This window comes from Chenopodium quinoa, unplaced genomic scaffold (assembly GCF_001683475.1).
Source record: "Chenopodium quinoa cultivar QQ74 unplaced genomic scaffold, ASM168347v1, whole genome shotgun sequence".
Lineage (NCBI taxonomy): Eukaryota > Viridiplantae > Streptophyta > Magnoliopsida > Caryophyllales > Amaranthaceae > Chenopodium > Chenopodium quinoa.
Genome location: NW_018744593.1, coordinates 6,627,517 through 6,653,337, shown reverse-complemented (window position 1 = coordinate 6,653,337; position 25,821 = coordinate 6,627,517). Strand labels below are relative to the sequence as shown.

Genomic DNA, 25,821 nt, shown 5'->3' with positions numbered 1-25,821 from the left:
GACCTTGCCCACCACTAAAGATGCTGTAGAAGATGATGCTTGAAGCCTTGATTTTTTCAAAGCTTGAAGTGTTGACTTAATTCAATTAGGATGGTAGATTTTGAAGGCTGTATTTAATTCAACTGTTTCATTTTGAATGTTGTATTTAATGCTGCTCTGTAAATTTTTTGAACAAGAATGGTGGTGTATTAAGTGCTGTATTTATAACTTAGGTTGAAACAAAAAACTTGGAGCCAAATTTGAATTTTGGGGAAAGTTGGAAAATTTAAATTTGGAGGCCAAATTTAAAGTTTTCAACGAAAATTCTCCCTCTGATTTCCGTAAAATTTCTGGCAGAATGCATGTGGGTTTGGTTTTGGTCCCTACTTTCTCTCTCATCAAATGTTAATCACCTACCCTAACTTTTGCTTATACAATTTAACCAAATTTTGCCTTGGGAAATGTGAATGCCTTTTTGTTGTAGATTTTATGAAACGGAGGTAGTATTTGTTTCCATTATGTAATGATTAAGTTTGACAACTAAAAAATGTTTATAACAAGAGTTAAACTCAAAACCAACAAGTCTTATTATCTAAGTAGTCGAATTTAATTAGCAAATTAAATAAGTTCAAACTAGCAATCCGGGCATCGCCCGAGTCATACATTAGTTACAATATTACAAAAATCAATAATACGGAGTAAGAAAAGAAGAACTGATAATCAACATAAAGTGAATACGTGGCAGCTTAGGGTGAAATGTCCCCTCTAAACCCTCACCCCGGACTTCAATTTAACGGTTAAAACAAAATTAAAAAAAAAAAAATAACACAAAACAAATTAAAAAAACCCTCTTTGTTCCGAAAATAAGTGGGCATCCGACGATTTTCTCTCTCATCTCACCTCACTAACTCAGTCAGTCTCTAGTCCCTTATCTCTCACTCCTTTTCCGATTCACCGCCGCCATGAACTCCGGCGGGACGGCCACCTCTGCCGCCGCCGCCGTAAAGTCTGTGTTAGACAAACCTCTTCACGAACTCACTGAAGACGACATTTCTCAGCTTACTCGTGAAGATTGCCGTCGTTTTCTCAAAGAAAAAGGTCTTCCCTTCTTTCTCCCCCTGATTTCCGGAACTACTGGACCTCTATTTTTCAATTAATTTGAGGATTAAACTGTTATTGTATTTTTTATTTGTAGAGAAAAAAGAAATTGAAAATGGAGTTAAATGACACGTGTGTGATTATGATTGGTTGGGTTTTACAGGTATGCGGCGACCTTCATGGAACAAATCACAGGCGATTCAACAAGTTATCTCACTTAAATCTTTGCTTGAGCCTTCTCCTCCTCCTAATGCTGCTGCTCTTAAATCCGCCCTTGTTCGTCCTCCGGTACATCCTACTAATACTGTTAGTATCTTGGAATTAATATCTTGGAATTTATGTCAAAATTATGCTTTGATTGATGTTATTAAAATATTTATTTAATGTTTATGGCATGTTTGGATTGGGGGGTAATATGTTAAGAGGGTAATACAAATCAAACTTGACAAAACAAAAGTAATTAGAGGTGTTGTAGGAGACATGGTATTTATAAATGAAATAAGGTAGTTGTGCCATGAGAAAAAGGGAGATATAGACTATGGAGGAATTATTACTCGTGAGGGTAATAGTTACCCACCCTCCCTATTGTAACTGTTACCCAAAATGAGGGTATTGATTCCTCTTTCTTCACCTCATACTATACCATCACTACATTTTCGTGACAATCACACCATCACTATCACTTTCTTTCCTATTTTCACATTCATTTTGCTTACCCTAGTAATACATCTCCCCCGATCCAAGCATGCCCTTAATGCTAATAGTTACTACTCTTGGCCCTTTATGTTATACTTTTAAATCACAGGGTTGAGTCAATTTTAGTTTTTTTTTTTAATTTTTAATTTTAAATATAAATTGGTTCAGTTTTGGTATTTTAATGTAGTATTTGATTGTTGAATAGTCTGAGTTTCAACATGAAGTCCTTAAGTTGTTTGTGTGTAAGCTTATATATTTTGTGGATTGCTGGTATTATATTTTAATTGTTATTTATGATGGCAATTTTTTGTTTAAAAGAATTTTCTTAAACATATGAAATGTAGGTGAACTCTAATTCGTCTAGCTCCATTAAAGAATTAAGTCCAGCTGATGTTGATGGATCGGTGTCTGCGTTGGGAGAGGATGGAGGTCCTAATCAGCCGGCTGGTACCTCTAGTTCAGAACCCACAAGAGACCCGGAATGTCGTCCCACCGCCATTGACTCCAAAGCTGTACCTGTCAGGTCTTTTGTTCTTACATTCAAGTAGAACTATAGAAGTATTATTGATGGTTTTGTTTGGTTACAGCAGTACATGAGTGTGGCTTATGGGAGACTTGTAATTGATGAGACTATTTAAGTATTGTGTTGTTGATGCAATGAATTTGATATAGCTTGGTGTAAAACATTTTGGTTGGGTTTACTTATTTTGATAAGAAATTCTTTAACTTGTATGGTTTCTCGAGATGAATTCATTTAAACTCTTATCATAGGCTTAAATCAAGAAGAGCATACTAGTGTGAGGAAATATGTTAATGCATTATATTCCAATGTATTAATCATTAAGGATTATAAGATTATAACTCATCAAAATAAGAACATCTGTTAATCATTGGACTAATACATCTACGAGCAAATTATTTCAATTAGTTGCATTTTACAAGATTTAATTTTTTTATTTACTTTTTTTTTTTTAAAAAAACTTTTTTACGTAGAAGTTGTCAAGATTTATCCAACAAATTTCCATAATTAGCATTCACGTGCTAGTTTAATGTTCAATGGGAAGCACCTATGTGTATCAACTAATGTTAAGTGATCTCTAGTTATTATTCCACAACAAGTCTATGACTTTTGGTTCTTAGCTTCTTATATTTATTTTGTGTAAAAACTAATGTTAAGTAATCTCGAGTTATTATTCCACAACAAGTCTATGACTTTTGGTTCTTAGCTTCTTATATTTATTAGAATCTTGGCCATCCATGCTTCTTGATCATGGTCTTAAACAAATTATCTAATTTATTTTTTACCCTTCTTGATGGTTAATTCACCTTATCATTTATAGATCTGATTTCAGGACAAAGAATTTGACTGCCATTCCTTATTGGCTTATTGTTTTATGCTTTTAGCAGTGCCTAGGTTTTATGCATCCAAATCCAGTGGATGTGTGGCCCAATCTAATGAAAGTAACTTCATGCTGAAATGTAACAGTGCTTATTTTCAAAATGAGCCTATGGCAAACATTTTCTTCTCTTATTTTTTTGTAAAAAAAATTCTGTATTTTATACTTGGTGAAGTTGTTTCCATCTTACCTTATCTAGATACCATTTCAGGAAAAAGTTGATTGCCGTTCCTTATTAGCTTCTGTGGTCTAATGTAATGGACATTTGCATGAAGCAACCAAGTGATGAATGTAATACAAACTCCTCTTTGTGTATATAATGCAAAAATAAGTTTACTCTACAAGGCTAGTGATCTGTAAGACAAACTATTTTCTAGGCACCTTAATTATATTTTTATTCGAAAATTTTGGTGTAAAACTTGAAGCAGCGCATATATCTTTCATTTCGCAGTTGTAACAGTAGCTGTAAGAATACACGGTATAAAATAGCAGCTCAATTGTTCTGTTTCATGAATTCCTTGGCTGGAGCTTGTAGAATTTTGCATTTGTACAGGCATATTGTGCCTTTTTGTAGCAAATTGGTTTATTGACAAGTTCTTAAAATCTTGTTGTAGTGTCAAATCATTTTCCACTACCTCTAAGTGTGTTGGTACTAGAATAATAGCATTTAGCAGTTGACGTTTACCTGCTGGCCTTAATGTTATTTCATATGAGAATCAGCTATGTAAGGACTCTCTATGCTGTGTTCAATTTTCTGTTTGATTTAACCTGAAAGTGTTTAAGTAGGAGCTAGGCTGTTTACATTTTTGTCACTCATTTCTCTTTGCTCAGTTGCATGATTGTGTGCTGCATTCTGTTTTTATTTATTTATTTATTTATTTCTTCTTTGAAAAATGGTCAATAAGTACCCTTTTTGGAACTCATTTTGTGAACTAGTACCATATTCCTACTACAACCCTCCATCCAGGCTTAGGACTGGCCTACTATAAGGAAAAAGAGAATGAAAAAATAAAAATAAAAAAATAAAAATTAAAAGAGAATAGGAGGAATGAGTGACCTGCTTAAAACAGGTAAAGATGAAGCGAAAGCGTCTGTCATTTGACTTATTCACCAAGTTGGAGAGAGGGTATCATATTATTGAAATTGCCGTAATAAGGTATTATGGGACCAAGTCGGAGAGAGGGCACCATATTAATTAGATATTGCCATAAAAAGGTAGTACGGAGTATATAACAAAAATAAGGTACTTGTTCACAAAATGAGTTCCAGTTAAGATTTTATTTATTTATTTTTTTTTTTTTTTGTGGGGTGGGGGGAGCATGTGCTGATTTTCTTAGTCCCTGTCATGGTAACATAGAGAGAGTTTGACTTTTTTCTTTGACAATCATCTAGGAGTTAGGTATAGAAAATTTGGCGCTTAGTAACCTTTTATGGTTTTATCTACATCAAATAGATTTCCTTAGCAGTTTAAGACCCTTTTTTGAGAAAGGCAATTCCATTGAAGAAGAGAAACAATTACAACCAGAAGAGCACAATATTCCTCAAAAGTAACTCACTGGTAGAAATTTGTACGCCATGTGTTAATGACATCAAAAGAAGAAGCATATTGATCTTTGGTATTTAGGTAGATTAATGCATTCCGGAAACACTTCTTCTGTATACTATTACTTTTAAATTCTCTGTTATCTCCACAGAAGGATCTTTTAGTATTCAGTATTTCAGCGGGATTGGGGAACAGAAGAAAGATGGTTAATGAATGTGGCCTAGGAGGAACGAATAAATAATAACGGTAAAAAATGAATGCACAAGAGATGAACATGTTATGTTTGATGTATTAAACTATATAGAAGCATCTTCTATGAATCATGTTGAACTGAGAATTTAATGTCAAACGACAGTAAAGCAAATATACTGGAACTTTATGATTACAATTAAGTTTCAGTTGTTTAAAGATATCCTTTGCTGGTTTATTTAATTTTTGAACTTCAAATCTAATAACTTAAGTAATACTTCCTCCGTTCCCTTAATATTGCAACAATCACCGTTTTAAAAAGTTTCACAAATATAGCAACATTACCCTATTTGCACATGCTTTCTCCTTGTCTTGCTCTTCATGACATGGCTCCCTATCTTTATTTCTCTCTCTCTCTCTCCACATATTAAATTATTAGTCTTCCCTTCTTGTTGCCATATTAAGGAAACTGAGGGAATATAATTGTGATTGTCTATTTCATGCATCAAAGTATAATATGCCACTTAACTTCAGGGTGCTTAAAATAATAGTGGAACAAATTCTAACACTTGCTGAATAAAGATTTAAGGAAACACTCTTCGGTTAAAAAGCCCCATTGTCATCTTGTAAGTAATTGATAAGAGTATGAGCTCCTATCTTAGTTGACTTGAAGGGATCTGTTTCCTTTCGTAATTCTAGATCAGTTTTTGAGATTCTACGCACTATTGATCAAGACCTATATAAGTTTCTAACATAGACTTTCTATAATTTTATTTTACAGAGGTACAGATGCATCTCATCTGCCATTTGATCAAATGACAATCTTTTATAGTGGCAGAGTCAATGTTTATGATGGAGTTCCGATTGACAAGGTAATCATTCATATGTGGATATCAGCAATAGAATTCAGTATCTCCCTTCTGATATGAGTAGCTGGTTCAGCAGGCACAGGCGATAATGCATCTAGCTGCAAGCCCTATCCAGTTTTCTCAGGATGAACCAAATAATGGAAACCCGACACAGTGGAGTGGTCCATGCCAGGTGCCCACTTCAAGTGTTAAATTCAGTTTGTCTACTCAAGATGAAGCTGCTGCGCAGTCCATGTTGCAAGGTACCGCTTTTTGACTTTTTCAGTCATTTCCCTTGTTAGGTGATCCTAGAGTCATAACGAAGTTTGGGCTTGTCGCTTGTGTGATTTTTACAAGAGTACATCTTAGTCCTATTGCCAGATAACTTTGATTAGTTAACACTAGAGTTGCTTCTTATGCATGGATCATCTACACAATGTTAGCAGCTTTCTGTTATGAAACTAATGATAGTGTACTGAATTTAAGAATGTCATTTTTTATTGTCTCATATCAAAGTGTAAGGTATTCACTTTTGAGTCAAGAGTCTAATAAATACCTCATCCCAACTCTAAGGGTGTTATGAACAAGGGCTGTGCAATAACCCTGCACAGTCGATATGACACAGATGTTCTGTGGATTTCTCGTTTATGAAAAGGCCTGTTCACAAGGAGTCCCAAAGATAATTCGTGATGCTTTCTTAATTACTTATAAATTGTTAATAAGTAGTTTGAGTCCAAAACTCTTTCAGAAAATATTAGATTTCTAATCATAGAAGGGAAGTTGAGTTAGTTTACCAATGTATTACAATGGGATGAAGCTTTGATTAGAAGTATATCTTTATTTTTGGTTTGTGGATTAAGGGTGGACCATGGATGTGTAACAAATACTATTTTTCCTTGCTACATACATGTTTTGTATGAAAAGTATCTACTGCTTTTAAACAATCAAGCATTGAACGACTATATATTGACATTGGATACGACTTTATTACTGTACTTTAGAGGGATTGAGTAACTTTTTTTGGGAACCGAGGGAACAAACTTTTTCCCATTGGTTCTGTAGTAGTCCAATCATGGGAGAATATTTTGTGTTTCTGTTTTCAATAGTACTACTAAATTCAAACCCAAATCGCCGAGTTGGTTGTTACGTAACGGTAGAACCCCGTTCTGTAACTGTTACATTCGCGAGCAATCGTTTCGGGCATGCTGTTCATCTCTGTGTCACCATGGCTATGGCGAAGTCAGATTTTTTTTTTTGACGGGAGGTTGAAGAAGAAAGGAAGTACAAAAAAAAAAAAAAAAAAACTAAAAGTAAAAAAAGTCATATGATGCTTTACAATTGTCCCCCTTTTCCCCCTTTTATTGGTTCTTTTTTTTTTTTTTTTAAAAAATCCTTTTAATTGTAACAGTTGTGTCCCATCACTTTTTACCCCTTTTACTTATCCTTTGTGGTAAGTTACTGACTTACTTATTAAGTAGTCATCTTTACCCCTTTTTTTTTGGATTTTTTTAACTTTTACCACCAAAAAAATTACGAAATTATTTTTTAGTACCAAAAATTTTAAAAGTTGTATTTTACCACCAAAAAAATTTCAAAAAATTGTTTTACCACCTATCGTCAAGAAAACCGTTAAATTTAACGGTTTAAAAAAATTCTTTGATTTTCGTGCTGGAACATGTTGTTCATTGGTTTAGGGGGGCATTTTGGCCCTATGGGTCCAATTTGAAGTTAGAATTGACAAAAAATGATAAAAATGCCTCGTTTTGCGTGTTTCACACAAATCGAGGTATTTTTAAACATGCAAAAAGAAGCATTTTCGATCATTTTTTTGTCGATTCTGACCTCAAATTGGATCTGAGGGGCCAAAATGCCCCCCCAAAACCCCTAACTATGATGTGTTTGGCACGAAAATCGAAGAATTTAAAATATTCCGTTAGGTTTTTTACGGCAGGTAGTAAAAACAATTTTTAAATTTTTTTTTGTGGTAAAATAAAACTTTTAAAATTTTTGGTAGTAAAAAACAATTTTGTGAATTTTTTGGTAGTAAAAGTAAAAAATTCCTTTTTTTTAAAAAAAAAAAACCAAATCAGTAAGAAATCAAAACCAAATAAAAAAGAGTTTAAAAATAAATTTAATGACTGTAATTGTCATAGCTTTAGCATAATATGGTATAAATAATACTCCCTCCGTTCCCTTTTGATAGTCCCGTATGGGCGTTTTTCACGGGAATTAATAAAAACAAATAAGAGTAGTAAAAGTACATTGAAAAAGTAAATTGACATCGGGTATGTAAAAAAAGTAGAAAGAGAAAGTAATAAGAGTACATGGAAAAACAAAATTTACATGGGAAATTTAAATTTGCACATGTATTATTGCAAATTGAAGGGAATTTTGGTAAAAAATTAATAGTAATTGTTGTTGGAAAAAGCAAATGGGGTGAACATTTTGGGACTAAAATTTGCCCATAAGGGACCATCAAAAGGGGACAGAGGGAGTAAGGCAACAAGTAAACAAGCTAAAATTCTACTTATGTGATTTTTTTTTTTTTTTTTTTTTTTTTTTTTTTAAATCACACTGCGTAATCCGCAATCCGTTCTATATAACCGTTACAAGCCGTTTCCGCGACAACGCGACCGTGACCGAGTTTTTTTTCCATGGGTATATGTGCTGTGAAGATTTGTGAAAGAGCTTCAAGAATGGTTAGTTTCTATAATTTTGATGTAAAAGGTAAATCTGTAGTTGAAATTCTGGCTTCAGGTTAGTGGCTCCTTGTGTGGTATGTCATGTTACCCTTTCAAGTTTTATTGGATGATAAAGTTTTCTGTTGTATTATTTGTTGAATGATTAAGTTAAAGTCTTGGAAGGAGACCAGTGCATTTATGAAGTACGTATAAAGGTGTGTTGGTGCATGGTTGGAAAAGATTGAGGCTCCATGCATGATGGATGTAGGCTTCTGTTAGTTTATTCTAATTGATGGTTTTCACTCATTGCTGAAAAGTTCCCTCCCCCCCCCCTCTTGTTTTATTATGTTTATTGTCGTGGCTATGGCTAGTTCTTTAAGTTTATGTCCTCCAATCAAAGATAAAGCTATGCACTTATATGAGTTGCCATAGACTAGATTCCATTCGTCCGGGTAATGGTTTAGTTTGGTTGGTAGGTGGATGGGTTGAGACACATGAGTGGTCAGAGGAAGTGGTAGCCTAATCTTTGTTCTTAGCCTTTAGTGTAGCAGTTGACTTTCTGATGCAATTAAAACCTGAATAAAATTTATTTCGAAATGCCGTAACAATGTTGCGTCATGGCCTAGTGGGATTGATCACTTTCCAAAAAGACGATTCCGCACTACCCTAGTGCAGGTAGAAACAGAGCGATTATCTTCCTGGATTAGCACAGCTTTTTAAATTGTGTGAACTCTGTGATAGACTCATGCTTGCTGGACTATCACACACACCATTAACACACAATACAGAGGCAAAAGATCAAATCTTTGATTGAAAATATTAAAGAGCAGGGATTTGTACTAGCTAGCAACTTTAGGATGCCAATCTCTATTAGTGTGATAGACTCATGCTTGCTAGACTATCACACACACCATTAACACACAATACAGAGGCAAAAGATCAAATCTTTGATTGAAAATATTAAAGAGCAGGGATTTGTACAAGGTAGCAACTTTAGGATGCCAATCTCTATTAGTGACTTTAGGTCACAACTCTCAAATAGTGACTTGAGGTCACAACTCTCAAAGGATTTACTTCAAATTTCTGCCTACCCTTTTCTCCACCCCCCCTCTTATATACTAAAGTTTAAGACTACTAACCTAATAGTACTAGACTAGACTACCAATATTGCCCCTCCTTAGTCTATTACAAACTCAACTCATGAATGAAGATCAGAATTTTTGGCTAGAAAACATATTTGAGATAGTGTTTAATGTGCTAGTTTTTACGTACATCTCAAGAACAAGATGATGGCTCATTTTATAATTTTAGGAGACAAAACAGTAGGATGCATAAGGGGAGATGATACAAGGAACAACTTAATAATGTGAATAAATCAGGGATGCGGTAAAGGCTCAATCAATTCATATTGGCTAAATAATTTTGCTAAGAATAGCAATAATAAATTCTTACAATTAATGGATCATTCAAAAAGTTTGGGCTCCAAAAAGGAACACAGAACCGGGGCCCTGCTCCTTGCCACGAACCACGTCAGCGTGTGTGTGTTTGTGGGGTCCACTAAAAATTATGTAAGGTAAACCTCCCGTGTATAAACAAGGGAAAACCCTCATATCCTTTCCATGTGGGACCATGGATATTCTTTCCTTTGTTATTCTCTTTTGAGGCGGGTTTCTTTGAGCATTTTGTGAATTTCAACACTTTCCACTGCTTGCTGAGATACAATTAAATGACGCAACTGTAGTGGCTGTCTTGATTGATTTTTCGAGTGTCGCACTAATGAACCAAGAAAGGGCATTAGAGAACTTCATGCATGGCTTGTGCAAAGTGTTTTTCTGAGCTGAGATTTAGAAAGTCTATATAAGCCTAACTTATCTAGTAACTATATGTTAGTTGCTATTTGGTTGTTTATGGCTGTTAGATCCGTTGCTTTTTTTTACCTGTTTCAAGCCTTATGTGATATGATGGTTTATTTATACATAAAGATCATTGCTCAATTTTTTTTGGTATATTCTTTATAAAATGGCAGGTAAAATGATGGAATCTATTCAACATTGTAAATCAGATGGAAGCCTTTTTTATGAACAAGGTGTGTCATTTTTTTTTTTTTTTTTGGGTAAATTAGAGATTTTATTACCAAAAAAGTGCAAGAAAACATACAACTCACCAAGAGCTAAGTTGTATTCCCAAACTACACAAGCCCCAAAGGTCAACCAAAACACCTAAGTTTTCTAAACCAAAACAGCCACCATCTAGGATGGGTTCTGCGAGGAAAGGAAAACCACTACTGGACTCAGAAGAAGGGTATTAACACAAAAAGAGGCAAAATACAGCTAGGTAATAAGAAAAGTCCTATCACTAGCAGAACATCTACAAGCAACATTAAAAATAATGTCATTTACAGCACATTCCACGGGCTTACAACTACCATTAAACATGATACTGTTTCTTTGACACCAAACACAGTGCACCAAAAGAAGCTTAGCTTTTCTTCTGTTCTTCCTGCTGTGCAACGTAATCCAATTCAGTTCTTCTAGAAATCCAGAAACAGGCTTGCTGCATTTAAGCTTAATAAGCACAGCCTGCCAAATCCTCTTTGAATATCCACAAGAGAAGAATAAATGCTGACTATCCAAATTCTGTTCTTTCAGGTTCCTGCAGACACAATACACAAACAGGATCACAAGTTAAACAAATAGGATGCCCATGAGTAACAGAGCCCCAACCTCCCAAATTATCAATCACATCCCTACATTGCAAGATTTTCCTTAGAACCCAAGAACACTCAGGAATAGGAAAGTCCCAGCATTGTCTTTGCTTGAAATAATATTCATGCACCCATTTCACCCATAGACATGTCAGCTTTGTGAGCCAAGTCCCAAAGAAGCTTGGTAACAGCAGCCTTATTCCAATCAGGAGGAACAGAAAGAACATTCCATCCCCCACTAACCTTAGGAAGACACACCGTATTCCAAGCAATTAAGGCTTTCATGGAAAAGGAAGAACTTCCAGTCCAAAGAAAAGCAAGCCCTGAATGTGGCTTCAATCTCCCTAAAAATCTTCTCAGAAACAAAAATTTGAGCCCAATAAGTCTTAACCCCAAAGAGAACACCCTTAACCAATTGAAGCCTACCAGCATAGGTAATTCTATCAGTCACTTTCTCCACTAAAGGTCTGCATTGAGCAATTGTGGGCTTTTTAGAAGAGAGAGACACACCAAGGTACTTAAAAGGGATAGTACCTTGCCCAACACCAATAGCTTGAGCCATAATTTGCTGATTAATCATAGAAGTCCCACTAAAGTAAACCTTACTTTTATCAAGATTTGCAGACAAGGCTGAAGCAGCAGAAAACTTACTAAAAGCTTAAAAAAGCAGCTTCACAGAAGCAAGGTCAGCTGTAGCAAACATAAGCAAATCATCAGCAAACATCAAGTGAGTAAGCGAAAGCCTCTCACATCTAGGATGAAAGTTAAAATTAGGATCCAAAGTAAGATCCTGAAGGCATCTAGACAAATACTCCATCCCAATAGCAAAAAGGAAAGGTGACATAGGGTTACTTTGCCAAAACTCTTTCTTAGCACTAAATCCATTGATCAAAATAGAAAGAGACTGAGTTGATACACCCCATAACCCATCCTGTAAACTTATCTGAAACTAGCTCATCAAGAACAGTCTTAAGAAAACTCCATTCAATGGAGTCATAGGCTTTTTTCAAATCCACCTTTACCATACACCTAGGAGTAATATGCTTATGAGAGTAACCTTTTATCAACTCAGGTGCTAGCAATATGTTATCTCCTTTATGCTTTCGTCTGAGAGTCACTCACAACTTCCCCAATTCTGAGCCAATCTAGCAGTAATTATTTAGAAATGAGCTTGTAGATGACTGTGCAGCAAGCAATGGTCTATATTCTTTCACATAAGAGGGGTTAGAGACTTTGGGAACCAAAGTAACTATTGTACAGTTCCACTCCTTTTGCATGATGCCTGTATCAAAGAAATCCAACACCCCAACATAAACATCCTGTTTAATCTCAGACCAAACTTTCTTGAAAAAACAAGAATTGAAACCAGGAGCCTTGCTGTCATCAATGTTCTTCAAAGCTAAGTCAATCTCAGCCAGAGTTACAAGGTTCGCGGTACGGAGGCCCAAATTGCGACCTGGTTCGTTCGTACCGGAACGCGGTACAAACGCGACACAGGTCGCGACTCAGATCTTGAAATTGACGATCCGATTTCGATTTCAAAGACTGAGGCTATGCTTTTGCGATTTTAGGGTTAAAGGTTATTGACAACTCAAAGCTAGAGTGTTGAAGCTTTAAAAATGGTGGAGAATAAAGGTTGAAGACAAACATAGGAGAGAGGAGAGAGAAATCAGAACATTGGATACTACTTTTTTTTACTAGTAAATCAAGTGAAAAGTAGGAGAGAACAGAGAAGTTAGAAAATTGAATGGCTTAAATTTAATATAGACAACTGGACCTCACACTCTATTAGTGTCCTCTTTATTTTTATGACACCCACTCTTTTACAGTTTTACTTACCCTTGGTAATTAAAAAATATCAGATACGATTGACCCAAAGACAATATTTTTAATTTTTCAAAAGACAGAGTATATACTTCTTCGTATTTCATTCATATATACTCCATATTTATATATGTAATCGTACCCATTGTACCAGAATTACCAAAGGGCAGCGTTTCGCGTATTTGTTTTCGTACCACGTTTCGAATCGTACCCCGTACCTTATAACACTGATCTCAGCATAAGAAACCGGAGCAATAAGCAAATTTCTAGCATGAGCATACAACTGCCTCCAATTTCTCAAAGTGACCAAATCTGGAGCAGGAAGAGCAGAATTAGCATACCCTAAAAGAATCTTGTAGAAACTGCAGATTTCACTAGTAACCAAATCTGGTTCTTTAAGTGATCCCCAATCTCATTATAGATAGAATCAATCCTATTCCTAGCTTGCCTTTGTTTTAAAGCAGAAAAGAAATAGTGATTATTACTATCCCCAAGCTTTACCCATTCAATTCTTGATTTTTGCTTATAATACTTTCTTGGACGGAATTCCAATGCTTCACCCTTTGAATAGCTATTAAGCAGAACTCTATCTTCAACACTCCTAGCTAAATTGTGCTGAATTTGATCAAGCTCTAACTTAGCATTTTCAATCTTCTCATCAATATTCCCAAACCGCCTCAAATTAAGGGACTTCAAAGACGCTTTAACCCTTTTCAATTTATACCAAACTCTTTGCATAGGATTTCCAGAAATATGAATGTTCCAGGCATTTGTCACAGTTTCCAAGAACATCTCATGCTGGCAAGACAGTTAAAAGGCCTACCCCTAGTAGGAGGAGCAGGATTAATCTCAAAAAGCAAAGGGTTGTGATCAGACATAGGAGGAGACAGATAATTAGCTTCAACATGGCTCCAATTGTCTAACCAAGCTTGATTAACTAAGCCTCTATCAATTCTGGTATGAGTGACAGACCAGAAGTAGCTTTATTATTACAGGAATAAAAAGCTTCTTTACTCTTAATTTCAGCAAACTCCATATCATCTATGAACCCCTAAAAGTCTTTAACCTCATAGTCAGAAACAGGATTCCCATTCAGTCTGTCATCAGTGTGCAAGACAGTATTAAAGTCACCGGCACAAATCCAAGGGGATTGTTGCAAAGCAATACCTTTAATCCCATCCCACAATTGCTTTCTATCATGGATTGAGTGAAGACCATAAACAATAGTGAACAAAATTTGAGCAGAAAGGTCTTTATGAGAGATAGAGCAATGAATAAATTGCTCATGCACAATAAGGGGCACCAAAGTAATCACATCTGGATTCCAGCCAAGCCAAATTCTACCTTTTTGAGAAGTACTGTAATTATCCACCCTACACCAAGTAAAACCAAGCTTCTTCTGCATTTTATCCTTATTTTTTCAGCTTAATTTTTGTTTCCAAAATGCCAATCACATCAACTGAATGTTTCTTAAGTAGCCTTTTGAAGAATCATGGAACTGGAGAGGGACATTTTGGCCTGTCATACCTTCAGATTCACGAGAAGGGCTTGATATGAATTAGTGTTAGGAATACCAACACTTGAATGTTTAGGACCATAGCTTCCATTCTTTCTTCCTACCGTTCTCCATTCTTCTTCTGAATTAGCAATCTGTGTAGTAGGACCTGGAGTGAACACAACAGTAGCATTCCCTGCAGCAGGGCTAGGAACAGAATTGCTAGGATTATCTTTCTCAGCAGGAACATTAGGATCAGATAGGCTTTGGAGCATCCTGCTTCTTCTGAGGTTGAGGTTTAGCTTTAGGAGCAGGCTTGGTATGGCACAGTGATGCCTTACCAAGTAACACTTTGCCTAAAAGGGTGGTGTCCATTCAAACACCACTTTCTGCTCAATTAGTTTACCAGTTGGACTCTCAATCCAATCACTAGTAGGCAGAGCCTTAGTAATATCCACCTCAATCAATAGCCTAGCAAATGAAACTCTTAATTGTCTAGAGGTGCATTCATCTGCACAAATAGGAACTCCTACCACACTCCCAATTCTACTAAGGGTTTCAGCCCCCAGCAATTCAAAGGCAAGTTAGGCAGTTTGATCCATAATTGACTGTTCTGAGTATTTCAGCATTAAATTGAATTTAGCATTAAAATTGAATTTAGCAGACCATGGTTTAACAATAGCCGGCTTTCCAAAGAACATGTGATGACCAGCACTCAGAATGACATTCATATCATCAGAATTTTGCAAATTCACAAGAAAATAACCATCATCATGCCAATAAATCTCAGGCTTAGTAATATTGTTCCAGTTTTTAGAGATATACCTGTGAACAACTGCTATTGTTGGGTAATATCCCACAACATAGAACACCATTTCATTCCTCCATTTGATATTGCCCTGTTCCAATTCAGCACTCTGTAGCTGAGCCACAGATTTGCCATCCTTGATTATAGGAGCAACAAAATTCAGATTAAGCCCTTTTGCAGTGAGCTTCCCTTGAGAAACCCCTTTCCATAAAGTTTCATTTCGAGTTCGATTATTTAGCTCAGGTTGTTCAGGGAGTTGAGCTGCATCTGTAGCACCCACAACCAGAGCTTCAGATGAAGTATCGGGTTCAGAATTCAATGAAACAGTACCTGCAGAAACCCTAGGTACTGTTCTATTGATTTCTGTAGCAATAGATCCAAAATTGAGATCACCTCCATCAGTACTTGGCATAGGACCACCACCCAAAGTTTCCAGACCACCAGCACCACCAGAAGCCAATGGAACAGTAGATCTAGGTTTCTCAATCGATTTCAGATGATCAGGCCAAATTGCCCTGTGATGCTGCTCAAGAGCTAAATATTCTGCTCTAGTAATCATCCCAGCAGATGGATGAACTAGGTTAGCAGGAGGAGTAACCAGTTCATCAAGGTTAGGTTCTTCTGGAATTGAAGCTGGGGTTTCCAGAAAAACCAGGGTTGCCCAACTGAATCAAGTCATTATTCACTGAAGTCAAAAGTGCTAAGCTTGAGGTTTGAGGTCTAGGAGTTGATTGCTTCTTCTTCCTCGCCATAGCTAAAAATCCAAGTGCAGAAACCAGCTCAGAAAATCGCCATTGTAGAGAGAAAAGTCAAGAAAAGGTCAACCTCAATGTTTTTTTTTAATGTGTTTCAAAAAGTAAATCAAGGTGCGTCATTTTACGTGTCATAGCTGTGCTTCCATTGCCAAAAATAATTTTTTTGTTCAAATGGAATATGATTGATGTTCAACAACCACAATGAAGGATAATGATCAATATGGGATGGAATGAATATGGAAACAAGATACTACCATTAAACAAGCATTCTAATTCCTAAGGCATATATCATGTTCCTACCATAGAGACAACTGAAGCTGGATCTTGTAGAAGCCTACTTTGCTGGTAGGGCGTGGCCTAGTAGAGAGTCATAACTCAGAAAAATTAACTGATGATTGGCATTCACTAGAGCATATGTAGCTGTTATGGTTTGATTTTCTTTTCAGGAGATTATAGAAAAGAGAGATTCAAAAAGACTCATTTATGAAGAACATGTGTAGTGTTGATTGAATTGTGGGACGTGAGGTTGTGTAATTGTTGCTGCATTTATAGTACCTCTCCTGTTGCTCACCAGCTATTAGAATTCATCTCATGTAATTGTTGTATCTGGAATATTGGAGTTAGTATTCTGTGGTTGAATCCTGCTATTTAGGAATCCTTTCAGACGCTTCTTGTCATTCAAACATATGTGTGTGCATTATTTTAGACTGCTGGTTGAAAAAGTGTTTTGAATCACTGTATAATTAATGTAACCATGTAATAAATTATTAAAAAATCCAGTTTTTCTTCCTCTCCTCATCATTAGACCAATGATCTTCCTTGTGAAGTTTTCTTCATCTTGAAGTAAGGAAGCTTCTTTTCTGATTGATTTGGGTGGTGTATGGTCTTGCTTATCCTTTTCATTTCACATGGCAGATGTTGAAGGTCAGACAAATAGACAGGTCTCATTGCAGAGGTACTTTGAGAAGAGAAAAGATAGGTATAACATATGACCTGATATCTTTAATTGTCTCTTAAGTTATTCTGTTTCCTTAAGTTGTTTCTTTTTCTCTCTAATGTCATTAGGGGGAAATTCAAGATGAAAAGGAAGGTAGAATCTTCTCCTTCTGGCTTGGAGATGTACCTGAACCATCAGATGAGGACGTCAGTCATCAACGGACAAACAACTCGAAACAACACTAGCCCTAGAAGCCAACTTGGGATACCCTGTTCAAGTTATGGCTTGGCGGATAAATATCAGAAGAATCATGGTCTGTCTGTTGATCTAAATGACAAAGGTAAGCAATAAAATTACATTTTCAACTAAGGATGTTCTCACCAGGTCAATTTCTTGCCTTTTTTTTTTTTTTTTTTTATTTTTTTTTAATAAACCAATTCAATAGATTTTTTTATTTTTTATTTTTTTTGGGGGAACACAACCTATCAATGTGGTTTAATTTTTTGAAGGCTCTCTAAGGCTTGTGGCAGTAAAACGAATAAGTATGATCAATTTTCTTGGGTATTATTCCAGATGAAATCAAAATGCTTTATTCCCTACGATTTTCAACAAAAAAAGTTCTTCCTGGAAGCCACCAGAATGTTAGTCATTGTGGAAGATTTCACTTCATCTTCTTTTAAATATTCCAAAAATTGTTTTAATAAGCTACATTTGTCTCACATGGGGAGCAAATTTTGTTTTTAGAAGCTGCTTTTTGTTTGGAACTGACTGCAGCGGTTCCATATGACAAAATCATATAATATTAAGGGTATACAAAAGGAAGAATAAGTAATTGTGAATTTGGGATACTTGATACTTCTCTCTCGCTTTTTTTTTTTTGCTCGAATCCTTGGTTTTAAAAGGCGTGAGGCGCACCAAGGCGCAAAAGGCCCCTGGAGCCTAGGCGCAAGGTGCAAGGCTCAGGCGCGCGCCTTTTGTAGGCGAGGTGCACCTTAAGACCCTTAAACCTCCAAAATGATTTCTAGACTAAATATTGTACTTACAGCAACATATCACATCTATTATAAATGCATAAAGGGAAGCGTAATCTAACAAAAATCATTGCTAACTCATTAAAACGCAAAAGTATTTAGACAAGTACTTAGAGAGTAGTTAGAGTAAGACATAATTATCATAATATAATTAAAAGAGAGAAAGAAAAGCAAACAAAGGGTAGTGGATGGTCTCCTAAAGCACTAAAGAGTCTAAATCAATATCAAAGTCTTCAACATCTTTAGTATCCGCATCTGCACCAATGTTCTTCTCCCACTCATCATCATCATCATCACTATCATCATCATCATCATCATCACTATCATCATCATCATCATCATCATCATCATCAATCACCATGGGTCCCTTCCCTTTATTCTCTCTAGATGATGATGGAGCATTGTTCCTAACCCTTGATGCCTCTAGTAGCATAGGAAGGCTCATTTGCCCCGGTGGCTTTACTAACCGCACTCCATGTCAAGTCATCACCTTCAAACACAAGTTCTTCCTCCAAATTTTCCTCCATTTTCCCAAGTAGCCACTCATTACTTTCATCAATATCATCCAAAAGAAAGGGGTCAATGGTGTTTTGCCTGTCATATCGGCTTTGCAAAGCTCGATTATATTTGACATAGACCATGTCATTTCAACGAGCTTGTGCCAAATGATTTCTTTTCTTGGTATGGAGCTGTGACAAAAATAAAATTTGACTTTATTACTCAAAGGTTGTTATGAGCTATAAACATATAATATCATGGGTAAAGCTTAAAGTACATACATGTTGAAAAACTCCCCAATTTCTTTCACAACCGGTAGCACTACAAGTGAGGCGAATAACCTTCATGGCAAAGCTTTTGAGATTAGGACTTGAAGATCCATAAGTTGACCACCATTCCGCTATTAAAAAAATAAAAATATAATTAGTTTGCAAGTATATTTCAAAGTAAATAATATGTATAAGATTTAAAGTTATAGCTTTTACCGGGTGATTAGTTTTCCTTTGCCTAATAGCCATGAAATGGCCAAAGAGTCCGGAAGCACTTTTGAATGCATCTAACTCCATCATAATCTTATTTTGAGTTTCCACATCCACATCCAGAACCAACCTTCCAATACAATTATACAACCCCGTCTCAATTTCTTCACAACAAACATCATCGGGATGATCATAAAATATTGATGGATTAAGGTAGTATCCGACCGCATGCAAAGGTCGATGAAGTTAGCAATTCCAACTTTCATCAATGCTCTTAAAAGCAGCCCTATATTGATCTTCTCTATAAGCAAAACTCTTTTGGATAGCCTCCTTGGCCTATCCATGGCTTAATATATGTAGCCCATAGGTGGCAATTTCATCAACAATTCTAAGAACTTTAACAAGAGGTCCCGTCAACTTAAGGGCATACATGACATTCCTCCAAAAAAGTGTCTTGCAAAATGTAGTTTTGTACTTTCTTTCCCATTGCTTGCTTTGACCACTTTGAATCATTCCATTCTTGAGAAGTGACCATCTTCCTCAAATCATTCTTATGCTTATGGTATTGAGCAAGTGTAATGAATGAAGTAGCAAATCTTGTGACGACGGGCCTATGTAAATTCCTTTGATTGGTAAATCTCCTCATCATGTTCACAAGAGGTATTTGGTTATATATATAACCATTCATGAGCATGCACTTCTTTAAAAAATTCTTTACTATTGGAATTTTTCCAATATACTCCAACATCAAATCCAAGCAATGTGCCGCACATGGAGTCCAATAAAGATGCTTTCTTTTGGCCTCAAGCAATTTTCATAAAATATTTTAAAACAAAAGAATAGATAAAAGTTATTCTTGAGATTAAGGAATGAAAAATCAATACAAAAAGAAAAGGAATTGAATCAAATTTCTTACCCACCGCTACATAATTAGATGCATTGTATGTAACCGCTTGAATCACATTTTGATCTCCAATTTCCTCAACCATGTCATCAAGCAACTTAAACAACAAAGTTGCATCTTTCACAATTTCAGAAACATCTATGGATTTTATGAACACGGATCCCCTTGGAGAGTTAACAAGAAAGTTTATAATATCCTTTTGAGCAACAGAATCACGCCACCATCGGATAAAATTGAGCATCCTTTGGTTGCCCACTCTTTCTTATGCTCCTCCATTAGCTTAGTAGTAGTTTGGACTTCCTTCTTAAGAAGAGGAACTCTTAGCTCATGCATACTAGGTGGCTTGAAACCAAATCCATATTGCCCAATTGATTCACACATCACTTTGAAGCTATCATATGTACCTGCATGAAATGGAATTCCAGCATCAAAGAACCACCTTGTAACATCCGTACAAGCTTTCTCCTTAATTATTTATAACGAGCTCCAAAAACTCCTTGATCTTCCTTTCTTCCTTGCAATACATCCTTAGGAGTAGAAGTAACAAACATATCCTGAGGGCCTTTGTGTCTTGGTTTTTTAGGAGGGTTGCTACTTTTTTTACCTGAACTACCACCCTTTGAACCCCCCTTCATGTTCATTACCTCACATTCATCTTCAATTACCTCTTCCTCATCAACAATATCAAAATAATCAAACTGTGGAGCCATTTGAGTAGTTGTTTTAGCTTGTGCCTTTTTAAGCATAAAAGATTTTATTGGCACTTAGTTGTATTTCTAAATCCTCCAACTAAGTGTTGTTTTAGTCAATAAATCCCTCCCTTGGTTACTTTAGCACAAAAGTTACATTGGTAATTATTCTTATTAGGAAAATTTGCAAATTACCACCCAAAAAAAGTATCAATTTCTAAATAACCACCCATTTAAAATTTTATTTTAAATTACCACCCACTAAAATGATTTTTTATGCAGATTACCACCTTTTTTCAAAATCCGGTGGAATTCAGATGAGTGGGGCCCTTCTAACGGCTAGTTTCTCCTTCCCAAATGAATTCCTCCCTATATAACATTTCTCATACCCTAATTTGTGATTTGTACTTCAAAAATTCCCCAAATTCCTCAAATTTCACTCCCTTGTAATTGCTGTAGCATCTTGAAGAAACCTCAGAGGTGAATTCGCATCAGGTAACCTATGACATTCTTTAAATTTAGGGTTCTTATTGTGCTTAAATTGGGGAAAACTTGCTGATTAGTTGATTAGGGTTTACTTTCTTCGCAAATTAGGATTCTTTTCCTATTTAATTGGGGGAACTGAGTGTTTAGTTATTTAGGGTTCATGTTCTTTGCCTAATTTAGGTTTTTTGTCATTGAATTGCTGTTTTACTGGGTAAGTTGTGTTTGCAATTTGTGCACTTAATTAAGTACTGATAGTATTGATTGAAGCATGTTTTAAGCTTTTATGTTTATTTGTTGTTGGAATTATTGTGGCAGAAATGGAAGAGAATAAGGTGATTCTCAGATTTAAGTATTTGAGTAGCTTACAATAGTGAAATCGACAAAAAAATAAAATAATTTAGGAGGGAAATAACGACTGTGGGCCCCACACGTGAAATCAACCGGAACTTTAAAAAAGGTGGTAATTTGGGTAATTAATTATTTTAGTGGGTGGTAATTTAAAATAAAATTTTTAATGGGTGGTTATTTAGAAAATGGAACTATTTTTGGGTGGTAATTTGCAAATTTTCCTTCTTATTATTAGGATCCACCTTTCCATTTATTCTTCCCGGATCATAAGGGTTGGACGATCCTGTGGATGGAGTGCTTGAACCGGTATTACTCATTTATATTAACAAGCTGAAAATATAAAAATATAATCAATTTCAAGCACATGTCAAGTAACTTAAATTGTCTAAGTAAGAGAGGAAAACTTATTTTTTTTTAAAAAAAGAGAAACAAAATTAAAAAACAGACAGAAAGGTAACAGATGAAAAAACAGTTGAAAAAATGACTACATGAAAGAGTGAAGTAGAAAAAGAAACCGTCTTTAAAAAAGGAAAAGAAATGGAAACTCAGAAGTGAACAGTGAAGAGAAAAAGGGTGGAGTAGAAAAAAGAAAAAAAAAAAAAAAATTAAACGTACCTCTGAGGCTCTGACCGACGGCTGCAGGGAGTCAAGGATGACCGGCCGGTGGCTGTGAGGGGGCCGGCTGGTGGCCGCGAGGGGATCGGCCGGTGGCTGCGAGGGGACCGGTGGTTGCTTCTTTACTTCTCTCTCCTTAAATTAGGGTTTATAATTGGGGATCTTTTGAAATTTCTCTCTCCCCAATTGTTTTAAGTATATTAAATTTCTTTCTTTCTTTTTTTTTTTAAAAAAATTATATACCTTTAAAAAGCATGTGCCTTTTAATGTTAAAGTTTCCAGCGCCTATCACCATAAAGCTAATGAGGCGCGCGCCTTGCACCTGATATGTATCTCACCCTGTTAAAAACTGCTTATCAACCATTCAGTCATCGGAAACTTTGAAAGAGATAAAAAAAAAAAAAAAAAAAGAAAAAAAAGAGAAAATTTCTATGGCATTCTGAATTGACACTCCCCAAATCCTAAATGCACGTAATACCTGAACCCAAGTTTTTCTCTGATTGAAGCAACTGCAATGTGCCCTTTGGGATACTCTGTGCAAGATATGTATTTTTCAATCTCATGCTCACTATATCTTCTAAGGATAAAAGTCCCACATCGAAAGTGGTGAAGAGTGGTAGGAAAGTGACAAGTGTGTTAGGTTTGTGGGTTACTCTTATTGCCATATGTTTTTAGGATGGATCCTGAGTTGCCTTGTATGTGGGTCACCTTTTATCTTGTAGTGGGCCTTGACCATGGTGCAACAAGCCAACAACTACTATCCGAGCTAATTATGAATTGCTTTAATTGTCCTATTCTCATGTAGGGTAGCATGTGGTGAAGTCCAAGATGTTGCTAGGGGTAGCTAAGGAAGTGGTGAGTGAGCAAATAGAGATTTTGTCTGATCATACATGTGAAGAAGTACATTACAATTAGACAGCCCGAATGAGCGGAAGTTGGAAGAACAAATGCAATCCCGGGCCCAATGGTTGCTTAGTAATTTAGTATTCGAATATGTAGGTATAGAGTGGTGTAGCTTGATGGTGTGGGTGCAATCCTTTAGAGGTGACATTGTATGGTGCTCTTGAAAGATGGGTGAGCCCTAGTTGATGGACAAACATGCTAGTAATGGAGTAGAGTATACCAATTGACCTGTAAGCATGAATTGCAAACATGTTGGTCTACTTGGTGTGTGGCTCAAACACAATGGAGTATAGCTAAATTTGATGTGGAAAGAAGTTCCCTGGTGTGGTTTTACTAATGGGTTTGTGGTTGTACTAGTTGGTTCTCGAGTTACAAGCTGTGGACAATGCGAGGGTGTACGAATATGGAACACACATGTAAGGAGGAGATTGTTGGATTTTCCCATGTGTGTGAAGAATCGTTCCTCATCGGAAAAGTGGTAGAAAGGTGACTAGTTTATAAGATTCGTGCTCTACTCCTGTAGCCGTATGGTGTTGCGAGAGAACCTCTTTTTTCTTGTAAGTGAATCACCACTCCTCTTGTAGTAGGGAACAATAATTGTCATGAAAAACAGAAGTAATTGATGATGATCAGGGTCATTGCAGTTGAGTAATGGTTTAGTGGCTTGCCTAGACCAACAGGATCAAGTAGCTGGTCTTGTTCTTTAATCATGTTCTTGTTCATGTTTGGACAGTTTGATTCATCATGTTCATATATATAATAAAAGACGAATAAGTTTCAGCCAGGATGGAACATGATACCTGAGACACAGGTTATAAAACATATGATCTTTTTGACTTTTTGGATACAAGTACTCTGTACTTCTTTAGTCTTTGGGGTTTCTAAAGGATTTGATGTGCTCCATGCTGACCACTCTAAATGAACTGGAAGTTTCAGCTTTATCAAAGAGTTTTTTAAGATTTCCCTTCAATTTCTTCCCATTATATTGTTCTTTGTACCAAAATATAGAGATGAAGCTTTTGGAAAACAATTCCTATGAGAAACAGAAGAAATGGATGAGTATCAGAATTATTGCAGTTGGGTACTGGCTTGCTTAGACCAGCAGGATCAAGGAGTTGGTCTACCAATTTTTGGTCTCCGTTTCATCTCATGTACAGCATTTGGTACTTGGACGTGATACTTTAATACTCTGAATGGTAGTGCTAGAGCCCTTGACACATTTCCTAGTTGGCCCCAATAACAGAAACCAAGTAAACATACTCTTACCATGAACCTTGATTTTGATTTTACATCAAAATATATTTTCTTTTGTTCATACATAAGGCCAACTTATTAACTTAGTGCAGGAATGGCTGAACCTGTACCTGATAGAATTCATGCACTTTAAACCTCTTTGCGTGTTCCTGCTGGCTTTTACTGAGGATGGATTATAAAATATCTGGGAAAGGAAAGAGTGTGCAATGTGAGCAGAAATTGAGCACTCAAACAGTGATTGAGGAGGTGCTGAAGTTATTAAGACTTGGAATTGGAGTATGCCCTACTTAGGACATTACTAAAATTTTAAAGAGTTTCATAAGTCATATTATCTTCAGATGTAATTTAGATCTTCACTTGTTGCAACTTCAACAGCTTCCGATCTGCTATATGTTTTTTTTTTTTTTTTTTTTTTTTTTTTTTTTTTTTTTTTTTTTTTTTTTGAGGGGAGGGGAGGTGTGGTAAGAAATTAAATTTTGAAAAAGTAATGGGCCTTGAAAATATATATAGCAATTTAAATAGACCTTGCATGCACAACTTTCCTCAGCAAACTGAGTTTTAAGTGTAAGCTATTCTCTGTATGATAGATAAGTTGAAAACTAATGGAAAAGTATTGTTTATGTCAGCATGTGTATTTCCTTGTCAACCCTTGATTTTCCTTTTTTCGTCATATATCCAACAAATCAGGAAATATAGCCGCAATAGCAACTGTTCATGACTTTTTTATAATTTTATTTATTTATATTTTATTTTTATTTGGTATCTTAGATGAAATTTTCTGAATATGCTTTTTCCCTGCGTCATTCTCTAGTTTCTCTGGATGGTTTGACCTTTCAGTTGGCAACTGAAATTTGGTTATGAAACTGAACTGAAAAATTAAGTGTTCAGTATTTGGCTCAAATGTTTTAGCAAATATCAAATATTATACTACCTCCGGTCCAAATTACTCGCAACTTTGAAATATTTTATCTCACAAATAATACCCCAAAGTTGCGAGTAATTTGGACCGGAGGTAGTAATTACTAGAAACTTTTTAATTGAGTTGCTGAATTATATTTGAATGAGTAATATTTTCCTCCATTTGTAAGTCTTTGACAACAGAAATAGTTATTGGTTGCTTTGGTTATATATATATATATTTAGACAGTTGCAAAGGCTATTGAGTAATTTTCTTACTGATCATTGCAGCTTAGAGGTCATTTCATGGCTTGTTGACTACTTGTCTCATGGAAGCGAATAACCTTGTTAAAAGTCATTCCCTGAAGATTCTAGACGGCATTATTGTGATCCAAACCTTACATATGTGGTGCATGCCAGTTGAGATGTGTTATGGATCTCTACTCTGGAGTACCTATGAGAGGATATTGTCGTTTGTGGTACGAGTAATTTGCTGCTCTAATCAATTTTGTAAACAGAAGGCACGGAATGATTCTAGTCTCTATGGAATCGAGATTCTTGCTGCTCTAATCAATTTAGAACTTATGATGCGCCAGCTTCCTGCTGTCTCTGAGCACTGTCAAGATGTAATGACATGTTTAATGTTACCATCTTACCAATCAAGATGGACCTATTAATCACTATAATGCCAAGTTATTATACCTGATGGTTATCTCTATCTCTACTCACTAGCACCTAACAATAATTGCTTTTGATTTATCTA

At 35.9% G+C, this 25,821-nt stretch overlaps 1 protein-coding gene across 7 annotated transcripts; it reads left to right on the top strand.

The window, feature by feature from the left end:
* The first annotated feature begins 506 nt into the window (after positions 1-506).
* LOC110699740 (protein TIFY 4B-like) lies at positions 507-25,821 on the top strand. 7 transcript variants are annotated; one of them, XR_002506978.1, is made up of 10 exons: positions 507-1,077; positions 1,241-1,383; positions 2,118-2,296; positions 5,684-5,774; positions 5,836-6,013; positions 10,458-10,517; positions 16,933-16,996; positions 17,083-17,294; positions 20,838-21,050; positions 25,350-25,821. XR_002506978.1 is itself a non-coding variant. In XM_021877266.1 (9 exons), the coding sequence occupies exons 1-9, from the start codon at positions 942-944 to the stop codon at positions 22,812-22,814; spliced, it is 1,068 nt and encodes a 355-aa protein (XP_021732958.1). In that variant the 5' UTR covers positions 523-941; the 3' UTR covers positions 22,815-24,543. The 7 variants fall into 7 exon arrangements, 2 of the variants coding, with proteins under 2 accessions (XP_021732958.1, XP_021732957.1); XR_002506981.1 differs by having other exon boundaries at positions 509-1,077; positions 1,241-1,365; XR_002506980.1 differs by having other exon boundaries at positions 515-1,077; positions 5,848-6,013.

Coding starts and splice junctions, on each gene's coding strand:
- LOC110699740 (XM_021877265.1), top strand. CDS start 942: ATGAACTCCGGCGGGACGGCCACCTCTGCCGCCGCCGCCGTAAAGTCT. Junction 5,775..5,835: donor ATGGAGTTCCGATTGACAAG/GTAATCATTCAT, acceptor TGATATGAGTAG/CTGGTTCAGCAGGCACAGGC. Junction 16,997..17,082: donor TTTGAGAAGAGAAAAGATAG/GTATAACATATG, acceptor TAATGTCATTAG/GGGGAAATTCAAGATGAAAA.